Source organism: Theobroma cacao, chromosome 5 (genome assembly GCF_000208745.1).
Source record: "Theobroma cacao cultivar B97-61/B2 chromosome 5, Criollo_cocoa_genome_V2, whole genome shotgun sequence".
NCBI classification, from domain to species: domain Eukaryota; kingdom Viridiplantae; phylum Streptophyta; class Magnoliopsida; order Malvales; family Malvaceae; genus Theobroma; species Theobroma cacao.
The window spans coordinates 11,192,519-11,209,119 of NC_030854.1; the positions used below are offsets into that span (position 1 = coordinate 11,192,519).

The 16,601-nt window shown below is 34.4% G+C and overlaps 1 protein-coding gene and 1 long non-coding RNA gene across 2 annotated transcripts; both read left to right on the top strand.

Annotated features, from left to right (window-relative positions):
* LOC108661936 lies at positions 422–967 on the top strand. Its single transcript, XM_018120932.1, has one exon. It carries the CDS (start codon positions 422–424, stop codon positions 965–967), a length of 546 nt encoding a protein of 181 aa, XP_017976421.1.
* LOC108662163 lies at positions 5,462–6,575 on the top strand. The gene is made up of 2 exons (XR_001927950.1): positions 5,462–5,680; positions 6,300–6,575. It is a non-coding gene; the product is annotated as an uncharacterized LOC108662163 (long non-coding RNA).

Below are 16,601 nucleotides of genomic sequence, written 5' to 3' on the forward strand. Positions count from 1 at the left end.
TTCGTCGAAATCAAGTAACTCTCATTCAAAACCAAGCAGCATCAATTCGAAACCTTGAGACCCAAGTTGGTCAACTTGCCAACTCATTAAACAACAGAGCTCAAGGAACATTACCTAGTTATAGAAAGGCAATCCAAGAAAGGAAGGTGAAGAACAAGTCATGGCCATTACTCTAAGGACCAGAAAAGAGGTTTAAAGCAATTCCAAGTAAGCTAAATAACAGAGAGAGTTAGTTGAGAATGAAATAGAAATTGTGAGCACTAACAAACAGTTTCAAGAGAAAAATAAAAAAGCAAGCCCACCACCACCACCTTTTCCTCAATGCCTTCAAAAGTAAAAACTTGACAAGCAGTTCCCAAAGTTTTCTTAGGTATTCAAGAAGCTTTCCATCAATATCCCTTTAGTTAAAGCTTTGGAATAAATGTTAAGCTACATGAAGTTTTTGAGGGACATGTTGACCAATAATAGGAAATTGGAAGACTTTGAAACGGTTACATTTATTAAAGAATGCATTGCTATAATCCAAAATAAGCTTTTAGCAAAGCTTAAGGATTTAGGGAGTTTTGCTATCCCTTGTACTATTAGCAGTTTTAAATTTTCTAAAGATTTGTGTGATTTGGGTGTTGGTGTTTCCATTATGCCTTTGTTAATTGCTAGGAAACTTGGACTTAATGAGATACAACCTATTACAGTTTCTTTTCAATTAGCAGACAAAACCATCAAGTACCTAGTTGTGATTATAGAGGACGTGTTGATTAAAGTTAGGCATCTCTACATTCTAGTGGACTTCATTATGCTTGAGATGGAAGAAGATGTGGAAATTCCATTAATCTTGGGACGTCCATTCTTACCTATCCTAGGCACAATTATTGATGGAAAGGAAGGAAAAACAAGGTTCAGAGTTGGAAAGAAGGTAGTTGAATTTACTATGTTCAATGCAACTAAGTATCTTTCACCCACAGATTAGTGCTATAAAGTGAACTTAGCTAATGAAGGTAAAGGCAATCTTACTCCACCACCTCCAAGTAAGCAAGCACCAACTCTTGAGTTAGAGCCACTGCCACCACATCTCAAAACTAAGTAGTGTTATGATGAGCATAATCTACCACCTTCCAATGATCTTGATTTTGAGGTTGGACATCAAGTAGTACTTTCTAGTTCATGCCTCCATCTTTTACCATGGCAACTTCAATCATATTCATGGAAAATCTTTAAAGTGGTAAAATTTTTATCTTATGGCTTTATTGAGATTTTTAGTATGCTTATTGGAGCATTCAAGGTAAAGAAACAAAGCCTTAAGCATAATGATGAAGAAGTGAAAAAGGGGTTTTCATAGTCAAGCTAATAACTATAAAAAGGTGCTTCTTGGGAGACAACTCAAGCTATATCCTTTTAGATTTAGTTGTTATTTTAGTTAGTTTTTATTTTTTTATTTAAATAAGTAGTGATAACCTCTCCCTAGCTTGTTTTGTTGAGTATGCAAGTTTAAAAGGTATGAAGATAAGAAGAAAGAAAATTATAACTTTCAATGCACTATCACCATTAATATGGGTGTTTAATGTCCTTATCCTTTTTTAGCGTTTCACATTAAAGTCAATGTGCAATTAAAGTTTAGGGGAGGGTTTTATTGTTATTCATTTTTGTGATAATTTTATGTATATTTCAAGATTTTGAACTAGAGTTAGTAGTGCCAATTTACTTGATCTACTTATCCAATGATGACAACCAATTATCTTGTTGATCTTTTGCTCATAGTAAACATGAATATTTTTTGAATGTTATGAGAATTCTTATGTTTAGTATCATGATCGGATCAGATTTGTATAATTGAGTACTATATATCTTGTAGTGAAATATTATGTACTTTTAGAGAATGTTTATGTAAATGTAGATTTTTGAACCATGTTTAAAGCTCTAGAATTTGTTTGACTCTTCCTTGAGGTGAAATCATAGGCTATACTTAGTTAAGGATATGACTTAGGCCATCTTTAGACCAATTGAGCCTTTCAAGCTAACCTAGTTACATTTTTATCCTATGTATGCCCTTTTGAGCTTAAATTGTCATTTTCTTTGATTAAAAACATGCATAAATTAGCTTAGCCTTTCAACAATTTTCCAATTTTATGACCCTCACTCCTAAGCATATATATTGTTTTAGGAAATATATGTTGAGCTATTTGATGAAAAAGTTGAAAAGATGAAGTGTAGAGAAAACTGCAAAATTCTTGTGAAGCATGTATCCCACTACCAATGAAAGAAACAAGTTTAAGGGTGCTGAATTGGAAAAAAAATGTTTAATGAATGAAAAGTGAAAGGAAAAGAAAACAATATACTTGTTGAAGAAAAATAAGTCTATATAGGTCCTAAAACAATTATGTGCTTAGATGATTTGAGCTACATATTTTCCCATATCCTGCCTTGACCCTAGCCATACATTACAAGCTAAATAGAGTCCTAAGGATCCTTAGTTAAGTGCTAGCCTACATTAGTGGAGAGAGAGATGAAAAACAAACATATGAAGCTTGATAACTCTACGATATAGAGTTATTTGGGCTTAATTTTGATAGTAATTTAGCTTAGTTCTTGTAGTAATACATAGAAATCAGTAGATTTAATTTAATTATTTTAGGTTAGTTGTTTTAGGTAAGTTAATCTAATCTTAGTTAATTTTATGCTTAATTTGGTGTTAATGTGGTTAAGATAGGTTGTTATTGATTTATTTGTGCTTTTGTAGGTGTTTGATGGAAGAAGAATTTTAGTAAAAGAAAGAAAGCAATTTGAAGGTGCAAACTTTCTGTGAGACCTCGACCTCTATAGACTCGTAATTAGAAGTAAACGTGATAACATGGACTAAGGGTAATTTCGTCATTTCCTCCAATAAGCTTCCATAAGAAGGTTTTCTAATATTTTAAGGTCTAAATGGGCATAAGGACCGAATGAATGATGTATAATGATGAAAACATGAAGAAAACTGAAAGTGACAATAATTTTCACAATAGGGGCAAAATTTTAAGTTTTGTGAACTCTAGTACTTTTAGACTATTATGGACCTTGTCCTGGTGTCAAAAGAGTAAAAAGATTGCACAAAAGATTGGAGAAGAACAAGCTAACTTGTTAAGGGTATTTTCGTAATTTAAGTGGAGTTGGATAAGCTTGAGCTATAAATATTTTTTTCTTCCAGTAGCTTCTTCATTCTCCACCAGCTTCTTCTTCTTCTTCTTTCTCATCTCAGGTTGCTTTCATCCTCCAAGGAAGCTTGATATGAAACCTCCACAACTCCTCTCAAAATAGCTCCAATTTTCAAACTTTTGTGCACTTTTGCATAGAACCCTTGTGCTCTTTCACTTTCTCACCCTTGAAAAATCTTATTTCCATACTTTCTCTCACTAGCTAGGTGTTTTAGAGAGAGAAAGAGGGAGCTTCAATAATAGCTTGAAAGTTTTTGGAAAGAATTTGAAATACAAAGCTACCAAGGTGAGTAGTGAATTAGAATTAATTTTTAATGTTTAAAATGATCAGTGTTTAGACTTATTGGTGTTTTGGTAGTTGAGGTTGTTCATTCACTTTAGAGTGATTAGGATAGTGAACATAGATAGCCGCTTAAATGGAAATTGGAAGCTAGCTAAGAGAAAGCTTTTAGAATTTATAAGTATGTGAATTGACTTAATGGTGATGTTAATGTGATAATAGGTTCCAACGAATCCCCATCGCCCCATTTGGACCATTAGGGAAGTTAGAGTCGACTAAAGGTTCAACAAAATACCGGTGAGTGAACTTGCATTTCAAAATTTTTTTGGGAATGTGAATGCATTTGCACTAAATGATTTTATCCAACTTTTCTTAAAAACGGGTGCCTTGGGAACAAGCCCTTGATAAATTGTTTCTATGCTGTAACATGTGGCTGTTATGGATTCATGCACTACTACATTATGTTGATATATATATATATATGGTGCATGGATAATTGATATTGTGTGATAATTATAATCATGCGTGTGCACGATGGAGGGGGATGCACACGATGGCACAAACTGTGCACGATGTGGGGGGATGCACATGAGCTGGGTAAGACGATGGTGGTATTGGTGTTTATCTATGTATATATGTATATATGTTTATGAAATAAAAGTTCATGAATGTGATATATGGTTGCAATGCATGTGAAAATTTGACATGTTGAACTTTGGGAATTTATTTGTGTTTCATGTTGCTTTTGTCATTTCAGTAAGATGGCCTTTTCTTGAGGGGAATGAAAACTTTTTTCTTGGTGTTCTGTTTCTCGCTGCAGTGAGAAACTCTTGGGTTTGAGGGGTTTACCTGACCTATTCTTGCTGTGTCGAAAAATTTACTGGAGCCTCTCACTATAGTGAGAAACTTTATGTTTTGGCCACTTGAATCTCACTGCAGCGAGAAAAAATCTTGTTGCAGCGAGAAACTTTCTATCCATTATGCTATCTTGCTGGTTTTGCCATATTTTCCTATTTCAATTACACCATAGCTGATCATGGACTCCCAACATTTAGGGGTTTTTTTAATTAAGTTTGAAATGAGGAATTTTAAAGAGAAACCCTCGACCAGTTGAGAAACCCTCGTTCAGCTAATAACTTGAGCCCAAACTTCGCTACAGCGAGGACCGGTCGTTTCATTTGACTTGCTTGTATATCACTGAAGCTCTCATTCTTCAAATTCTTTGTTATGCATGGAATCATTGCTATCAAGGGATTAATCATTTAAAGGTTTAACGAGACGTTTTAATAAGAATGAAACTAAATTGCATTGTTTTGAAATAAGTGCATCATGATTTTCAAATCCTTCCTATTGATTGCTTGTTCCCTTCTTATGTTCACTCACTAAGTTTATACTCACCGTTTTCAACTTCATGTTTTCATATCAGGAGGCAGTCTGTATGTAAAGCCCGACCTTATAAAATACTTGTCATGACATACATGTGATGATAGCATGATTGCACGCTAGGAGAGTCCCGAAAAATTTACAAAAGTAGGTATTGTACCTAAAGGTACAACAAAGTTGATTTAAGCCTCAAACTATATCAAATAGAGAATTTGAGATGAAATTAAGGATATTAAAGTACCAGAATGGTTTAATATGGTGATTTGGAGTTCGAGGATCAATTTGGAGTCAGACTGAAATTTTCACTATCTAGGGGTAAAATGGTCATTTGCCACCTGGGACAAAATAGAAATTTTTTGAAAAGATTTTTTGACCCCATTTGACTTATTAGAGTACGATTTGAGTATTGGAGTATGATTTGAGGTTAAGAAGTGAAAAAAAATTGTAATTTCGGTATTTTTCAGAGCATAGGGGTAAAATGGAAATTTTACCACCCTAGTGGCAAAATTGTAATTTTGCACCACCATGACATTTGTCAAGCTCCAGAATTCTACCTATTATTATTTTATGCTATGGATAAATATTAGAGCATTTGTGGTGGTGAGAAAAGGCTTAAAAATTAAGTTAAAACAAGTGGACCAATAAAAAGGTGACATGTGTCAAAAATTTAATATTTTTATATTGCCATTTAAAAACCAGCCCACACTCTTCCACTCAGCATTTCAAGGCCGACCAGCACCTGCAGAAAAGAGAAGAAAAGAAAAGAAAAACCCTAGGGAGGAAAAACTAAGGAAAATTTGTTGAATTTTCAAGAAATTGGTGACTAAAGGTAAGATTTTTAATATTAAGCTTGAAATTCATCTTGCCCATGCATTCTTTTCCATTTTCCATGAATTAAATTCAAGTTTTCATGAGGGGCAATATGCTGGCCAGATTTAGAGAGAGAAAGTTGGTGATGAATTTAGTTGAATTTCAAAGTAATTTAGTGTTTTTAGGTGTTTAGTAACATTTAGTATGAAAATTAAGCAAGAAATCCACATGCCCATTATAGAACCTATCTTGGCTGAATTTTATGGGTGAGGATTGATGATGAATTTGGTTGTTTTTCATGCCATTTAGATGTATTTGGTGCTTAGGAATACCGAAAATCGAAAACGGGTACCGAAAAATTTTACTCGCGTTAGTTAGCAATTTGCACCATAATGAGGGATATTTTGGTAATTGCACTTAGAATAGATTTTTATTGAAGTGTGTGGAATTTTGGGGAGTACTGAAAGTGCAATAAATTAATTGGAATCGAATTGGATGTTTAGACCGATTAAATAGTGTATAGTGCGCGATAGGCCGAACACCTCCCATTTCATTGCATGCATTCATATAGAACATAGAATAGTTTTGTGACGATTTAGCATAAGTATATTAAATTTCCTGTTGCACATTATGTATAGGTGGTGAGCCCTCGGATAAGGGCAAAGGTATTGCACCCGAGGATCGAGACTAGGAGTGTTGTAAATTCCCGTCAAAGTGAGTAACCACTGTTCATCTTATCTATCTAAAGTATTTTTACAATCGATTTTATGATTTTAAGAATATTGAACCTAAATGAATTTTATGTTCTATGACTAGTAATCGATTTAAGGAATAAGGTTTATGAATTATTTTACAATTCAATAATGTTTTTGAAAATGAGAGTATGTGGAGACCAACCTTTGATGTTGCCTATATATTTAAGTTTACGTACCAATGTTTGGAATTGATGATTTATGAACTAATACGTGATGACATACGTGGCTGGGTTTTTGAGTTGTGAAATATATAAACTATTGTCTTCCTTTGACAAGTTGGGTAGTATTATGTTAGCCACGTTATGCTGTCAAAATTTTATTGATTGGTGGGTTCTTTAATTAGCCACTGCAGTAGGCGGGTTTTCGTGGACTAGCCTATTAGAGGGGCACGGTAAACCCCGTTATATTTACCTTAGTTTGAGAGGCGCGGAGGATATCTCCTAAGGTACGATAGAGTTCACTTCACGTTGAACCACCACTTGAGGATGAACTCTGCCAATGCCAAGGGATGGCTAAATTATGTTTTTATGAGTAGTTGTTAACTTAATAACCTTGGCGGACCCGGTTGAATGCCTTGGCCAAGGTATCACCGAGTATGATTTTTGGCACGAGCCAAGTTTTTGAGAAAATTATAAGTCGAGATGCGTATTATAATGAAATGTGTTGTTTTATATATATATAATTTGAAACAAGTACAAAATGTTGTGGATTATGGTATGATGAAAAGTTAACTGTCTCCATTTACTCGGCTTTAGAAGTTAATGACGGACTTTGTTTACTCACTGAGTTTATGAAAACTCACCCTTTCTTTTTAACCATTTCAGGTTCAGGAAAGTTTGTAGGCAGTCGATTTCATTAAGGATTTCTTTTGGACTTACTTCCTTGAAAATCGTAAGTCAACCTTCTTGCACACTTTTGGTTATCTCGGGGCCCATATGCCACTGTAGGATAATTTTGAATACCTAGTTTACTGTATCACTATGTGTATGAATTTATTTTGTTCTCACGCTACAAAACTTATTTATGCATAGTTCTATAAAAATTGTTTTATAAGAAAATGGAATATATTATCGAATATTTTTATTTAGTCTAATTAGCCAACTTTTCACTCCAAATGGATGATTTAGATTACAAAAATTTATTTTTAATCGGAAATGGATATCTTTCTACCATACGTTGTATTTTTATCAGGTTTCGAAATTTTCAGGTAAAAATGACCGAAATACCCCTGTGTGGTCAAAATTTTATTTTGATTGTTTTCGATCTAAAATAGTTTATATTCTCTTAAAACTCGATATTTAGTAACTATTGCTCACATGGGAAGTGGAAAACTGTTGCAAGAGCCTTGCGAGGTTTCGGTTGACATACCGGGTAATGAATATTTACCAAGACTTCGCGGCGGTTGTCACAAGCTCAAAGGGAGTGTCGGGTCGTGACACTGTAACTAGGTCGAGGTGCCCTTGTAGAGTCGCCTTCTTGGTATGTATCTCGGCATTCAATAGTTGTACGTCACTCGAGTCTCTCCGCTGGAAATCGAGTCTCCTTTTTTATATGTATAGACAAACCTAATGTAAACTATTAAGATACATGTTGTAGACAATATATGTATATTTTAATGGGTATTGCCACTACGAGTTGGCAATGGTTTTCATTATTTCGAATTGTGATTATGAAATATGCCTTTAGTAACTTTTGGTGGAACAATGAACATGTCATGTAAATAGGCTTGCTTGGGCTTAATGGGCTACGTTTATTGAGCCCATGCCCCGGTCATGGCCCGGAAGTTGGATCGTGACACTTTCATTGCACATCTTTCGGTATTTTGACCATAACTTTCTCTACAAAGCTCCAAATGAAGTGATTCTTGGACCATTGGAAAGAGAAAAAGCTACAACTTTTATGTTCACCACTTCGCCTAGTTCAATCTAGAAAATGGTCAAAAATCTTGTCAAAGTTGATGCACTGTAGCAGTATTACTTGTTCGATATGTGTACTTGAATGTGGAAAATTGACAACAAATGAGTATCCTTGTCCACACATTGATGACTTGTTTGATCAGCTCCAAGGAGCAAGCTACTTTTCTAAGATTAACTTGAGGTCAACCTATCATCTTGTGAGACCCCTACCTCTATAGGCTTGTAACTAAGCATAAATGTAATAATACGAGCCAAGGGTAGTTTCGTCATTTTCTCTAATAAGCTTCCAAAAGAATGTTTTATGATATTTGAAGGCCTAAATAGGCATAAGACTGCATAAATGACGTGTAATGATGAAAACACGAAGAAAACTAGAAATGACAATAATTTTCACAGTAGGGGCAAAATGGTCATTTTTCACCTCGGGTTCAAATTTTGAGTTTTTATGAACCCCGAGTATGTTTAGACCATTATGGACCTTGTCCCAGTGTCAAAAGAACAAAAAGATTGCATAAAAGATTGGAGGAGAGTAAGTTAATTGGTGGAAGGGCAATTTCATAATTTTAAGGGAATGGATAAGTTTGGCCTATAAATATCTTGAATTTCCAGCACCTTTTTGAAATTTCCAGCAGCTTGTCTTCTTCTTCCTTCCTCCCTCTCACGTTTCTTCAATTCCTCCATGGGAGTTTTCTTCAAGCTTCCATAACTTTCTCTCTCTAGCTCCAATTTTCATGCTTTTGGTGCACCCTTCCATAAACCCTTGTGCTCTTTCACTCTCTCACTTCAAAACCCTTGATAAATCTTATTTTTATACTTTCTCTCACTAGTTAGGCATTTTAAAGAGAGAGAGAAAAAATTACACCATTTATTTGGAAGCTATTGGAAGAGAATTTGACTATAAAGGAGCCCTAGGGTAAGTGATGAACTAAGCTCGATTTTTAGCTGCAAAAAATTGCTAGTAATTGGGATTTATGAGCTATTTTGTTGTTGAGTATGTTCATTACTTTTAGTGATTAAGATAGTGAACATAGATGGCCATGTAATGTGGCAATTGAAAGCTAGCTAAGAGATAGCTTTTAGGGTTCATAATGTGTAAATTGACCTATTGATTATGCTAATGTGATCCTAGGTTATAAGGAAGCCCCATCATCTCGTTTGGACAATTAGGGGAATTGAAGTCATCTAAAGGCTCTACAATCAATTGGTGAGTGGACTGCCTTCAAAACTTGTTTTGGAAAATATAATGTATTTGCCACCTATTTGAATGAATTATCAAGTTTTTCATAAAGACAAGTGCCTTGGGAACAAGCTTTTGCAAAATGGTTTTATGTTGTGATATGTGATTGCTATGGATTCATGCACAATTGCAATATGATGATATATATATGTGTGTGTTGTGCATGATGATTGATATTGTGTATAATGCTTGTGACAGTGTATGTGAACAATGTGGGAGGATGCACATGCCAGTGATAATGGTAACATGAGAGATGGATGATGATAGTGCCCGTGTGCACGATGTGGGGGGATGTACACGATGGCACTGATTGTGCACGATGTGGGGGGATGCACACAATGGTGCCGGCTATGTGCAAGATGTGGGGGGATGTACATGAGCCGGGTGTGATTATGATGATGTTGATGTTTATCTATGTAATTATGCACATCTAGACTTATGAAATGAAAACTTATGAATGTGATATATGATTGACATATATGAGAAATTTGATATATTGCACTTTGGGAATTTTCATGTGCTGTATGTTTATTTTGTTGGTTTAGCAGGATGGCCTTTTGTTGAGTGAGAGGAAACTTTTCTTTTGTTGCTCTATTTTTGCTGTAACAAAATTCATTCTCGCTGCAACTCGGGTTTGAGAACCTTCACCAGAACTGGCTCTCGCTGCAGCGAGATAGTCACTGTAGCTTCTCGCTACAACGAGAAACTCTCTGTTTCGTCAGCTGAATTTCGCTGCAACGAGAAACTTTCTGTTTCTGGATTACAATTTTGTCTCGCTGCAGTGAAAAACCTTCTGTTTTGGTCTCCTATCTTGTCCAATTGCTGCCTTATCTTTCACTTCTTTACTACCATATCGGAGCATGGACTTCCAACATTAAGGATTAAATGAGTTAAGTTTAAAACGAGGAGGTTTAGTGAGAAATCCTCGACCAGTTGAGAAACCCTCGTTCGGCTAATAATTAAATCCTAACGTCACTACAATGAAAATTCATTCTCGCTCTAGCGTAGTTGCAGCGAGAATGCCTTTTCGTTGCAGTGAAGATTCGTTGTCGTATTTGACTTGCTTGTGTATCACTGAAGCCTTCATTTTTCAAATTATTTGATATGTATGGATTCATCATTACAAGTAATTAATTATTTAAGGGCTTGATGAGGGGTTTTTAATATGAATAGAACTAAATTGCATGGTTTTGAAGCAAGTGCATCATGATTTTAAATTTTCCCTTGTTGATGCTTGTTCCGTTTCTTGTTCACTCACTGGGATTATACTCACCATTTTCAACTTCATGTTTTCAGATCACGAGGCAACAGGTAACTACGACGAGGTGTCTTTATAGACTTATATCCATCTTTTGGTAGGTGTCTCGGCATTCAGTAGTTATACCTTCGTCCGAGTCCCTCCGTTGGAAGTCAAGTCTTCTTTTTGAGATGTATAGGCAAACTTTATGTAAATTATTGAGATACATGTTGTAGGCAATGTACACTTAATTGATATGCCAGTATGAGTTGGCAAATGTTTAATTTTATTTTGATTCTAAGTTATGAAATATGACTTCGCAATTATGATGGGATGATGAACATGTTAGATTAATAGGCTTGCTTGGGCTTAGTGGACTACGTCCATTGGGCCCATGCGCCAGTCATGGCCTGAAATTTGGGTCGTGACACATCTATTGAGGATTAGGCAAGAGGATGTGCCTAAGACTCTCTTTGGTACTAGGTGTTAGGAATTTTGAGAATATGGTGCCCTAGAAAGCAAGTATATTCTCATGCTTAAATTCATTTATTTATAACGAAAGTACATTTTGATAATAAGACGAAGAGTTTGTTTTAGTAAGCATTCATTATCTAGTTATCAAGGTACCAAGATTCTATTAAGATATTAAAATACATTTGTATGAAGAGTCATACATAGGAGACATGTATTTTAATTGAATCTAAAAAATTGATCACAGCCATATAATAAAGCTGGTCACTTTATTATATTAAGGCTATAGTGTTCAAATTACTTCCAACGAAACTAATGTGATTCGTTTCAAGGAAATGATGAGTCTCAAATCATCGAAATGGTTGACTTCGAGTAATGACACTATAACATGAACTGGAATCGTGTGAGAATAAAATTTAAGTTTTACCGTTACCTAAATCTTGATCTCACACTTATGCATTTGCTTATAGTAAAACCGAAATCATGATGGATAGTGGACTCGTGTTTAATCTCCTTATGATCTTTGATTTACCATGAGCATGATCATTATAAAGCGTTGATCTAGACTTCGTATTTTGGGATTATAATCGAGATGAACATCTAGAAAAATATATCCAGATAATGGAGTTCATAGCATTAACATCACTTCTAGTGATTTCAAGAAGATTGGTGATTAATCTAGGCCAAGTGGATTGATGACTTAGCTACTCATCACATCTGGATACTCAAAAGATTAGATCTAGAGTATTGAATCACTAATTGGATGAAATTTGAAACTAGGGGACAAAATTGACATAAAGGGTAAAACGGTAATTTCACCTTTTGTCATTGGATGGTTATGAGCGTTCACAATATAAGGTTTGCAATTGGATAACTAACAATTAATATCAAGTATTGAATTGTTTCTTGTAGTTATAGTTAATCCAAAAGTGCAACCATGAATCTATGGTGGAGTGATTTCATGGTTAATAAGCTTGAATTATTTTTAATGAGATTAAGAATAATTATAAGTTTATTGGAGCTTGGAATATCTATGTCCAAATAGATTCTTCACTTAGCTTCATAGAATTCAACTTGTTTAAGTTGGAATGCATGTTTTAATTTGTTTAATTAAATTGTGTACAAAAATGGTAGCTTTAACATATTTGTCTCAATTTAGACAAGATAAGATATTTTTTTGTCTTAATTACAGACAAGAGTTGTCTTAAATTAAGATAATTTTAGGAGGATTCTTTCAAAATGAATCTAGACATCCATGTTGATAAAAGGAGATTTCATGTTTGACTATTACTCTTTTATTTATTATTAAGATAATTTTGTGAGAATGCATTCTCGCTGCAGCGAGAAACTCTCGGGTGGTGGGGGCATAAACCAGCCATGTTTCTCACTGTAGCGAAAAAGAATTCTCGCTGCAGCTAGAAACTCTAGGGTGGTTCCAAAATTCTGGTGCAGTGCTTTCACTTTGATGAAGATTTTGACCACCTTCCGGTCAGAACTGAGAAAAGTGGTAAACATCAAAGTTGTAGCCCAGCCTCGTAGCTTTCTAATGGTCAAAAATCATGCAAATTGGACTTCTGTAGTGGGAGATATGCTTCAAAAACCAAAACATATGCACACTGAGATTGTTTCTCGCTGCAGCGAGAAACTTGCTGTCATGCTTGCTACCTTGCATGATTTTGACATATTTTTCACCCATTTAACTTCATGGATTGATCATGGGTTTTGGCAACACTATGAGGTTATTAATAAAAGTTTGAAATGAGGGGTTTTTAGTAAGAAATTAAATCAATTACATTGTTTTTGAAACAAGTGCATCATGATTCCAAGTTCTCCTTATCGATTGCTTATTCCCTTCTTATGTTCACTCACTGAGTTTTATACTCACGTTTTTAAACTTTATGTTTTTAGATTTGGAGGCAATTGGGACCTAGATTGAGTGTCCACGTATGCTCGTCCTTTTGGTAGGTATTATGGCATCTCAATAGCGATACTTTCACTTAAAGTCACTCCTCTGACGGTTGAGAGTCTTTTATCTGTGTACACGTATATGTAATGTAAACTACTAAGAGTCATGTTATAAATGAAGTATGTATATGGTGGATTGATGATGATGCCCTTATGAGACAGAAATGAATGACAGTACTTTGAGATAATGCAAATATGAATATCCGGTTGCTATAAAATATTACTGAAACATTCATCGTTGAGAATTACAACACATGGTTTTAAAGACAATTGATGGAATGAGGAACAGAATCTAATACAAAGGCTTGCTTGGGCCTAGTGGGCTATGCCCACTAAGCCCATGCACCAGTCATGGCTTCGGATAGATGCATGTGATGGGAGCTTTAAGAAGCATAAGACTTTGCTTACCACAGCTCTAGTTTTGAGATTGTTATGTGGTATAGGGGGTTTATGCAGTTTATTGTGAAGCATCATGAGTGGAACTTGGATGTGTGTTGATGTAGCACAACAAAGTGATTACGTATGCGTCAAGACAACTCAAGAGACAAAAGGAAAATTATCCCATGCATGACTTACAGATGGCTGCCATATTATTTCCCTTAACGAAATGGAGGCATTATCTCTATGGTCAGACTAGTGACATTTGTACGGATCATAAGAGTTTTAAGTATATCTTTGAGCAAGGAGATCTCAATCTTATGCAACTTCGATAAATGGAGTTGCTTAAAGATTATTGTATCACCTTGGCAAAGCTAATGTAGTGGCAAATGCTTTGAGCGAAAAATCTATAAGGAGTTTAGCCCACATCCTAGTTGAAAGGAAATCATTGGTGCATTGTATGCAAGTGTTAGGAGATATGGGCATACGATCTAAGATTGATGATACTTGTGCATTATTAACCCATTTTGATGGAGTTGGATCTAATTGGATTGATGTGTTTGTGTAAAGCATGGATTTCAAAAATTTTCTTTTATAAAGGAAGCAAGCAATCCAATTACACAAGCGAAAAAACACATAATTCATATAGCAAGTAACATAATCATATCTTAAAAATAGGATTCTATTAAAGTTAGATGAAATGTACTTTTTTTTTCGAGATTCTTATTTTTGGACACCACTACACCAACGATTGATTTCTTAATCAAACAAACTTACCACTTATTTTTCAAGAATGCTTTCAACTTCAACCTTGAATGGGCAAGGCGTGGAATGCTAGACCACAAGATGTTGGTCCCAAGTAAATGTGCTAGAGGGGGCTGAATAGCACTTTGTGGCTCTCACTAAATTGACTTCTAATTTTGAGCAAGTTGAGAATTAACAACAAGAAATTTGAAGCAAGATGAGGAAATAATTTATGAAAGAATGAAAATAAAAACAAAAACAGAGTAGACAATGCACCAGAATTTAGAGTGGTTCGATTAAATACCTACATCCACTAACTTAATTGTTCAACCAAAGATTTTCGAAATCAAATCACTAAAAATGGTGGAATTCCCAAGCTCCCACCAAGCTTTTACAATAGTTTTTCATAGGCTCAGCAACAACCTTTAACAACGATTTTTTCGGGGATCAACCAAAACCCAAAACTAACTTTTCTAGGCTAAGTTAGAACCTGTACACCCAATCAAGCAATCCAAGCTTGAATAAATCCCTTAGAGTGTCTCGCACACTCTAAGTAATCAAGGAGATGAGAAATAAAGGTGTACCTATGATCATTGACTTGATCTAAGTGGTACAAAGTGAAGTGCTTAAATCTTTTACAAGGATAGGAGTGAAGTGCAGAAAGTATGCTAAAGGTTTTTTGTAATTTTTGAGCTCTTTTTGATCTTGGAAGCCATGGATGCTATTTTTAGTCGTTAGGAAGGGTTTTTATACTAAAAGAAACATCTCTGATGGGTGCTTGATAGTTTTTGACCATTAAAAACAGTTTGAAATTGGTTCTAGCCATTAATCTATCTTCTAGCTTCAAATTCAATTTTTTAGACAGAAAGCTCTTAGTCGACTAACATACTTCTTAGTCGATTAAGTTGGTTCTGTCTTCTAATCCCAGTTTCAGGTAGTAAGCTTTTAGTTGACTAACAATTCCTCTTAGTCGATTAAGTTGGTTCTGTTTCTGAACTCGGCTTCCCGCAGTAAGCGCTTAGTCGACTAACAATATCTCTTAGTCGATTAAGTTGGTTCTGTTTCTGAACTTGCCATCTTCACTTTCGAGTTTAGTTGACTTACTCCCTTGATTATTTAACTAAATGGCTTATGTTTTGTGGCTCTAATGTAGCTCTTCATTCTTATGGGATTTGATGTTTGCTTATTAATGATTATTTTTTATTATTGGCATACATTTTTCTTCCTGCACAGTCAAGTTGAATGGTTAGACATAAATGAATGGGAATGTTTTACTATCATCAAAAACTAATGGAGCAAACACAAGATGGTAACTGATTTTGTCTCTCATTTATTCCTAAAAATTAATGGCTATTTTTCTTTTAAGAAATTAGCTAAGAATGGGAGAGACGAAGAAAAGGTGGCCAAGTTAGGAGGATGAGGAAAAAAGTGACAAAAACTTTTTCGAGAAAAGATGCATTCATCTTTTTTCTTCCAATCTCTTCTCTTTTTATTAAAACTCTTGCCTCAAAGGTTTAACCAATCTATTTAGAGTTATGGATGCATCAAACATGCTTCATAATTATCAAAATTAAAATTAAAGAATAAATAATTTAATTCTTTAATTATAGTTTAGAGTTCTTGATAAAATAAAACTTCTTGTTGATTAATAACTCTTATTTTATTATTATTCATCTTTATTTTTGAAAAATTAATAATAAATAAAAGAGTGATAGTCAAAAATTGAGTCTCTTTTTATCAATATGGAAGTCTAGATTCATTTTACAAGAATCCTTCTAGCATTATCTTAGTTTAAGACAACTTTTGTCTTTAATAAAGGTAAAACGTGTTATCTTCTCTATATTGAGACAAACATGTTTTCTTATCTAGATTAAGACAAAATATACTTTTCTTGTCTTAAATTAAGAGAAACATGTTTTCTTCTCTAAATTAAGAGAAACATGTTTTGTTGTCTGAATTAAAACAAAACATGTTACCTTGCCTTAAATTAAGACAAACATGTTTTCTTGTCTAAATTAACACAAACATGTAAAAGTGCCATTTTTGTACACAATTTTAATTAATCAAATAAAACATGCACTCCAACTAAAACAAGTCGAATTCTACGAAGCTAAGTGGGGAATATATTTGGACATAGATATTCCAAGCTCCAATAAACTTAGAATTATTCTTAATTTCATTAAGATAATTCATGCTTATTAACCATGAAATCATTCCACCATAGATTCATAGTTGCA